At 35.0% G+C, this 8,605-nt stretch overlaps 1 protein-coding gene across 1 annotated transcript in view; it reads right to left on the reverse strand.

Moving 5' to 3' along the window:
- Positions 1–5,743: 5,743 nt before the first annotated feature.
- LOC144957521 (protein misato homolog 1-like) overlaps positions 5,744–8,605 on the reverse strand; it is a 158,717-nt gene continuing 155,855 nt past the window's right edge. The window contains exons 13-14 of the mRNA XM_078888852.1: positions 7,377–7,492; positions 5,744–6,279 (exon numbers count right to left, since the gene is read on the reverse strand). Coding sequence (XP_078744978.1) covers positions 6,080–6,279; positions 7,377–7,492 — 316 coding nt within the window. The 3' untranslated portion in view covers positions 5,744–6,079. The remainder of the gene's footprint in view (positions 6,280–7,376; positions 7,493–8,605) is intronic.

The raw sequence follows: 8,605 nt of genomic DNA on the forward strand, positions 1-8,605 counted from the left end.
GGCCCTTGGCCAATCGACAAAATTCAATTCACATAAATTATTTACAACAATCAGAAATTAATTATATCAATAATAGTAATAGAATGCAATGAAGGCAATATCATAATAATAATAATAATAATAATAATAATAATAATAATAATAATAATAATAATAATAATAATAATAATAATAATAATAATAATAACAGTAGCGGCAATAAGTAACAATTAATATAGTAACAAAAGTAATAATAGACTATAGTTCATAGTCATAACAATGACTTTCTTTGTCATTGAGGGAGTGAGAAAACATCACCGGCTGGCAGAACAAACAGCCGACATCAATCAAACGTCCTCCAGACCGGTTGAGCATCGGCTTCATTAATTCCTTACAGACTTCCCCCCAACTGCCTGAACGATGCTGATGCCCAGACAACTTAATCCTGATTTATATTTTGTGGGAATGAAATATGACATGTATATGCCGGAAATATTTCAATAACAAACACACTGTTCAGATAGAAAATATTTGAGTCTTGCCTTTGTTAATTGACACAGGTAAGTTAGGAAAATAAATGCTAGTAAAAACGATCAGCAAGTTCGTGAACACTGCTTCTCAACTCGAACATATGTTTTCATCAAATCTACACACATCATGTTGTGAGCTGAATTTTAATGATCTCAGTTGTCATTGAAAGGAAACCCAAGAATTTTAGAATAAAGAAAAATATTGAACCTGGAAGTCAAAAGGGTTTGTAGCACAGCAGACATTATCAAAGTATAATTTTAGTACCGACAAATTAAAAAGAAAATGTGCTTTTCTTTAAATGCTCCCAATCATCATATACTGTTTAGGTTGCAAGATTAATAAAAATGTTATCTACTCTGATTCTCGTTAAGTTTCCAGCTGGTCTGTGAAAAAAAGCCTTAAGCATCATAGAAATACAAAGAAACAGTTTTAGTATATAGATGGGTTGTAACAAAAAAACCATTTTAACACTTACAATACAAGCAATTTAAGTCTATTACAGACAAAAAAACCCCAATAAAATAAACATGAACATTTTTATGGCTGGTTTCACTGATATCACTCACACATTGGGGTTTCAGATTCTAAGATGTCCACCCTATCAAATTTGGATTTGTGCTTGTTATGTAAATGGTAGCGTATTTTGCGACGCAGCACTGCCAAAACAGAAAAAAATGCAATAACACAAATGCAGCACCATGGAGGGGGTGGAAGTTTTCTTTTAAAAGGAATGGGTAAATTAAAATTGATCCCACAAATATCAAAGGAGAAGAATGACAAAAAAATGACTCACCATTGCACGTAACACGTTGGTTTGCAAGTGTATAGCATTCGGGTTGAACCTGGGTCCCAGACTGGCAACGAGGTTCAGTCTGTGATAGTTGTGGATGAGGCTCTGACTGAGTTGGGGAATGAGCACTAGGTTCCAGAGACAATGATGTACTCAGCATTGGGTACCTCACAGAGTACGTAGAGGAATCAGACTCGGAGTCAGCAACAAAATCGGGACCCTGTATATTTTGTGGAAAAGATGACAGATCAATCAATTTATTCATGTTGACAATAAACATGAAGAGCCATTGTTTAATAATCCAACTAAACAATTAGCTGGTTAATAATGCAAGTATAATAAAAAAGAGTTGAGAAAGGCAGACATATTGTCTAAGTATTTAATATGTTCAACTGTGCTTGGATAAATATAGATACACCAACCAGGGTTTCAGTAAACTGTTTTTAACCAACTCTTTAAATCCTACACCAGGACCAACAACTACAAAACAATTTTTTTATATCACTACGATTCTGGACATATAAACGGTTGTCATTGCAACAATATGAACTTCCTAACCTTGCAACTGCAATATAGTTAACAAAAAAAGTTGATAAACATTACGATGCAAGAGAATTTGGACAAAATGCGAGATCAAAAGTATAATCCCAACAGAAGCTATTTTAATTTTTCCTGGAAACGCATCATTTTCACATTTTGTCAAATAAAAAACAAACGACTTCAAATGTGAATGGCTCATCAATGAATATCACTTCAAAATATAACGAGGAAGGTTTAAAATAGTGTTATTGTTGGCGAAGTCCACTGCAAAGAAAAATTTTTAACAACAAAAAACTAGGAGATCTCACTGGTGTAAAACAGTGTTGTCCTTGTCCTGAAATATTGTATTGCGCCTAACAGACTGCAGGTCTCATCTTTTGTGGCAAATGTGTTTTGTCCACCACAAAATATGGTGATGTGAAGCATTTTGAGCATGGTGCCAACTGTGGATAAACGCTATACAAATGTTATGATTTTATTTTAATGTACATACTTACCACAAATGAATCATGTGATATGGAACTTTGTTCTGCATCACTTTCAGGCTCTGAGTTGGAGTCTATATAGAAAATAAAACAACCAAAAAAAGCTGAAGACTATCATGTGCAAGTTTTTCTCTAAACTCTTAAACAAAAAATCATGCCATCTTGTGCTGTAAAAGGATTTTTTAAAAATTATTTACCTTATGACTATTGTCCTTTGGAAAAAAAAGAAAATTAAGTCCGAAACCTTCTGGCTATTTTCTTTTAAATTTCAAGAACGTCAGAGTTGGCAAGGGAGGACGGAAATATAATTCCAGAAACCAATCTGTCTATAATCATATCCATATGATAGTTTTTCGTTCAAGATTCAGGTACAGTCCACTTAGGATAATCGCAATACCTTGGGATCATCGAAAATGTTGGGATTAACCGAAATTCAGTTTCCTGTCCACTATTTCAACATTTTACAATTTATTGTCAACTCAAACCAGTAAATAATATTCTTAGTCCACCACATACAGAGCAATTTGATTGAAACAAAAACCATATGGCAGCCCCGTGTAGATTTGTCAACCAAAAGCAGCTATGAAGCAAGCCGATATCTTATTCAGATTGGAAGAAGTTTCAATCTTTTTTCTCAACAATTCAACATTTGTCAGAGTTAAAGAGATTAGCCTTAATGAGAGACAATAAGCTCTCACCAAACTCATTGGTCACAATGCACAGTTGTTAATCCTAAAACAAAGGATATCGCTCAGTCTCTCTTTATAACTGTCATTTATAACCTGTTGTCAAGATTATGACCAGCCCCGCCCCTCTTCTATTTAATGGCCACCGATGACGTCACAAACCCATACTGCAGAGCCCCGCCCTCTTTCGACTCTAACAGAGTGGTGACACACTACTGTAGCATTAAATCCTGCTCACTCTCGATTCTTCAACCTGTCACGATTTCATCCATGATGAAATTTAATCATGATATACTGTTTGATTTCTTGAATTTACCACTTTTTAAAAAACCGAAGTTTGTTGCAATTAACCAGTGACTTTTATATAGAATTATTTCCATTGCTTAGGAAATATTGTGATTAACCGAAAGTTGCGATTAAATGAGTTGCAATTATCCGGAGTGGACTGTAATAGTATTACACATCATGACTCAAAAAAAAAAAAAAAAAAAAGCAAACTATGTGTACCTAAATGTTATTCATTTCCTCATCAAATTACATTCTTACCATTAACATCATAGATCACATCAAAAGGGTTGTCTGGATTGACAGCAAGACATTTTTCAGGATTTTTAAAGCTCAAATCTCTCTGATCTGAAGTTACAAAAGAAATAGCATATTCTCAACATTAAACTATGATTTTGTGATGGCTGTGATATGGCATACTGTATGCATAAAGCAAGATGCAAAGACAGGTTTAAGTTTAAATTATTTTATATTCTTTTCAAAAATCCATTCTAGTTTTGCCAAAATAAAATAAACACGAGAAGTGTTGAGTTGGATAGCGCTAAAACTAAAAGTAGTAGTGGTAGTAGTAGTAGTATTAGTAGTAAACGACAGATCTTACTCACTAGTGTGAATCTACAGTCTACAGAAGTTCCCGAATTATCTGACTCCACTTCCAAATGACTGACTGACAAGTGACAATCATCAATCGGTGTGTGATGTCTACCCTATTGAAAATCTTAAATCATCTGTGATATAATAAGAATGGCCAATAACTTACCATTATAATTATCTCGGTGTCTCTTCAATGATGCCTCCAGCATCAATTTACCCCACGATGCCATAGACGTCTAGTTTGGAACTCAGCAAGTGACGAAAAAATACTTGCGGCTATAGAGAGGACGTCCGTCGGCCACTCTCTTTGTAAGTCAGTAGTCAGTGGTTATCAGATATCCTTGGTTCTTGAAAAATATAGAAACACAGCGGTTCATTTAAAAAGACTCTTTTGTAGATCAAGATATAATGTTAGGTATTGCACTTTAAAATCTCTTCAGACATAGAACGGGTCAACTTGACGTCTAGACCAAATCATTTCGAAGATCGATATGGCAACAGCAACGCCTGGAATGGAGGATTTAAATGCGGCATCTGACGATTCTACTGCTATGACAGAAGATGCTCCATTTCACGACGTCGAGATGGCTTCAACTGGCATCAGGCATCAACATGCTACTCAATAATGGGTTTGATGAAGCGTTTGACTAAGAATTAAAGCTGATAACTGATAACCACCTACTACCGACTTGCAGAGTGAGTGAGTGCCGAGTGCCTCTTTATGCGCGAAATTGACTAAACATACGTTTCACGAAAAAAAGAGTTACTATGTTTGCTTGTCTCTTGTCACCAAGATAAGAATCCGGACCAAGATTCGATAAATCTGTTTCTAAAAATAGATTATAATTCGTATATCTTGTTCATTCCTCAGTTCATCAACTTTCACACAATTTTATATTAGGTTTTCATTACTATAAAAATCCATATAATGCTCTCGAATTTTAGAGAAAATTTCGGAAAGATATATTGCCTCACTATTGAAATATATCGATGAAAACACTGGTACCCCTATTGTACTTTTTTCAGGCGGTCACCTTATTGACCAACGTGAAACTTTAGGCATAACTCTTCTTACTGTGGTGTTTAACAAATAACTTCAATACTATGATTTACAATTATATATCCTTGACGGTTGGGTTGACAACCTTAAACTAAAAATAGAAAAGTGAATGTGCTAGAGGTCAAATCAATAGGGGGACCGGATTTTGGTCTCCCTATTGGTAAAGTACTGTAAAATGAACTAATAGGGGTACCAAAAGTCTCCCTATCCGGTATTAATACATATATATATATATATATATATATATATATATATATATATATATGTTCTTTCCTGATTACATTTTCCAATCAGCGGTGGGTTTTTTTTTCAAAAATCATTTTGCAACCCTGATATATATATATTTTGTATATGCAAAATGATTTTTGAAAAAAAACAAACCCACCGCTGATTGGAAAATGTATTCAGGAAAGAACAGGAGAAAAAAAAAAACAAAAAAAACCCACTGTCAATAAGAAGCATTTCAATATGCATACGTGTGCTCTGCTGAGAATGCTGCTTGAATGAGCGACTTAAAATCAATGATAACATCAAAAAGGGCCGATAAATGTAATCCCCAATCTCAGCACTTTGATAATGATAACTAAGATAAGAGAATGAAAATACATTCACAAATCATGACCGTGAGTGGGGTATATAAAGGGTCTATAAAGGACAAATGAGCTTTTTAACCACATGTTTCAAGGCAGTCAAATCTACATATCTTCAATAATTGTTTAAAACTTGACTGGAAACTCATTTCATAAAAGAACAAAGTCTGATATTCTCAGACACAAAAAAAAACTTTAATTCATTTTGTCAAAGAGGCTTGGCAACTGGGTTTTATTTTAGTTACAGAATTCCTGGTAACTAAATAGTTTTAATAAAAATCTTTATCAGCCTCAAATAAACAGGGAGAATTTCTTGCTACCTTGGACTGGATTCTGGGTAGTTACAAAGTGCTCTCTGTCGGAACTAGCATGCTGGACTGGAAAACTCAGAGGATTCGAGGGTAGAATGAATTGAATCAGAACAGATTCAAACACAGCCAATTGTGAAAGTAAGAGTGCGTATATGCGAGTCGAAGGTTCCACCAATCAAATCGAGCTACTGGGACTCCCAACCTGATCTTTAATTGATATCGTTTGTGTCATGATGCACTATAACATTCGCTGAGATCCCGTAAGTCTTGAAGAGTTTCTGCATAGTCGTCAGGGTCCAGCCCCGCCTCCATGAAATGTTGATGTTTAGTGATCGTCATACGCTTGGCACTTTCACACAGTGTGTCCACGTAACTGTGGATGTCTGTACCAGATTGGAGGGATGTCATCATTGGTACGCTCTCAACACCTACGAAGAGAAAGTGAGAGGGAAAGAGCGAGAGAGAGTGTGAGAGAAAAAAAATTTGAGAATACAAATGTGAAAAGAGGTGTCAACTCCACACAGAGAGATAGAGAGGGATAGATAGATAGATAGATAGATAGATAGAGAGAGAGAGAGAGAGAGAGAGAGAGAGAGAAAGAGAGAGGGAAATAGAGAGAGAGAGGGAGAGATAGAGAGAGAGAAAGAGAGAGGGAAATAGAGAGAGAGAGGGAGAGATAGAGAGAGAGGGAGGGAAGAAGAGAGAAAAAGGAAAAGAGGTGGCTTGTGGGGAAAGTAGATATTTAAATTTGAGGAAAAAGTGTGAAATCTATAATAACATTGACTGATGGCGGCATGGATGATGATATAGTCATGATTTTATTGTTGATGATGCCCTAATTAACTATAATCATCAAGATCAGGGCTAAAGTTGATGGTGCTGACAGTGAATCTATTTTATTGGTAGCCAAAAACTAAATTAAGCTTTTATATAGGGCAAAATCCACTAAATGTGCTCAAAGCGCTTTACAATGGGACGCTGGCCAACAGCAACAATTAACATTTAGGATGATGTTAGGCGATGTTACAATTTTTTCGGACAGAGACAACGCTGTTAATGGCCAGGTACTCATTTTACACCCCGAGTATGGTGAGAGAATGTGAGTGAAGAGCCTTTCCACGGACTCAACTATGCGCTGATTGAGGCTCAAACCCAGGACCTTCCGATCCGAAAGCAAGTGTCATACCACAAGACCACATAGCCAGTAGTTGTCATGATGATAATGATGATGATGATGATGCTCTAGATGATTGTCATGATGATGATGATGATGATGATGATGATGCTCTAGATGATTGTCATGATGATGATGATGATGATGTTCTAGAATAGGTTGCAGCAATGATGATAATGTGGTGCTGTTATAGTATATTATTGGATGTACTTTCCAGAGTAAAAGATAAACTCATGAGATTGTTTGATGTTATATTTTCTAAAATAGATGTTAAAATAAATTTAAAAAAACATTTAAAAACCAAAAAAAAATTCAATTTTTATGAGATCTTAAAAGGATCATTTAACTTACCAGAAAAAGGTGATCGTTCGACAGAACTGACCAACCCATCCTGCCCAATGCTGGGTTTGAATATGTGAGGGAAAGATGTGTCCAGTTGAACGGCATCCCTCATTACACATCCCGCACTGCAAATCAGATTTTTTAAAACAGTTGTTGTTAGTAGTAGTAGTAGTAGTAGTAGTAGTAGTAGTAGTAGTAGTAGTAGTAGTAGTAGTAGTAATAATATCAATAATAATAATAATAATAATAATAATAATAATAATAATAATAATAATAATAATAATAATAAGGGTGGAAAGTACTTTGTGATTAATAAAATATTACAACAAACAAGAAAAAAAAACAAAAAAACACCCACAAATTTAAAAAACAAAATGAAGAAGAAAAAAAAAGACAACTCGGGGAGGACGAAAGTAAAATATTAGAATTTTACATCCCTTTAAAAAAAAGAGTATGAAGATATTTTGTTTCAGAATTCAAATTTTGCTCACCCAAAGACATCTAGCTCTCTGAGAAAGTCAAATTATAGAATGAAAAAATTCTTTCAGCATTTGTTGAATTAACGAAGGCATGTGTATTTTTTTTGTCATGTCAATGTCAATAAATGACACCAGTCTAATCGGGATGAAACAAATTTGATGTCACTCAGCTAATTATTTTTGTTTTTAGACAGCCATTTTAATTATTAGTACTCATTAAATTCTATCAATCAGATTATAAATGTTTAAGGTTACAGTTTTGTGTGTCGTTACGTTATATCTGACTGGTGGATGTTGTGAGTATCTTACCTAAGTGCATAGCATCAATAAAATGCATGGTTGTGCCTTACTACAGGTGTATTTTGTCTACCTAGATTTCTAGTTCTTGGTGAATGTGAGAAATTTGTGGGAGTACAAGCGAGATACAAGTTGTAGACGACACTGAAAGGAACGAGTGAGAATGAAACGGTTTTCACCACCAGGCTTGCTACATTAATTTGGCAAAAAATGCCAAACATATCACAAATAAATGCCAACATTTTCTAAGCATCACTTATTCTGCTAAAACTAAAATGCACACATACAATTTGAATCATAATTTTCGTATCCTGTTGCCATAAGTCAGTTTAGGCACTTCTAGATTTAAGTAAATAAAGTAAAATGCTAGTCCCAAAACTTATTGGAGACACAGTGATAAGTAACAGCAGTAGTAGAGGAAAGAAGGGGAGGGGGGAGGGGGGGGGGGGAGGGAGGGATTGG

Source organism: Berghia stephanieae, chromosome 12 (assembly GCF_034508935.2).
Source record: "Berghia stephanieae isolate SIO BIC M18660-M18661 chromosome 12, UCSD_Bste_1.3, whole genome shotgun sequence".
NCBI classification, from domain to species: domain Eukaryota; kingdom Metazoa; phylum Mollusca; class Gastropoda; order Nudibranchia; family Aeolidiidae; genus Berghia; species Berghia stephanieae.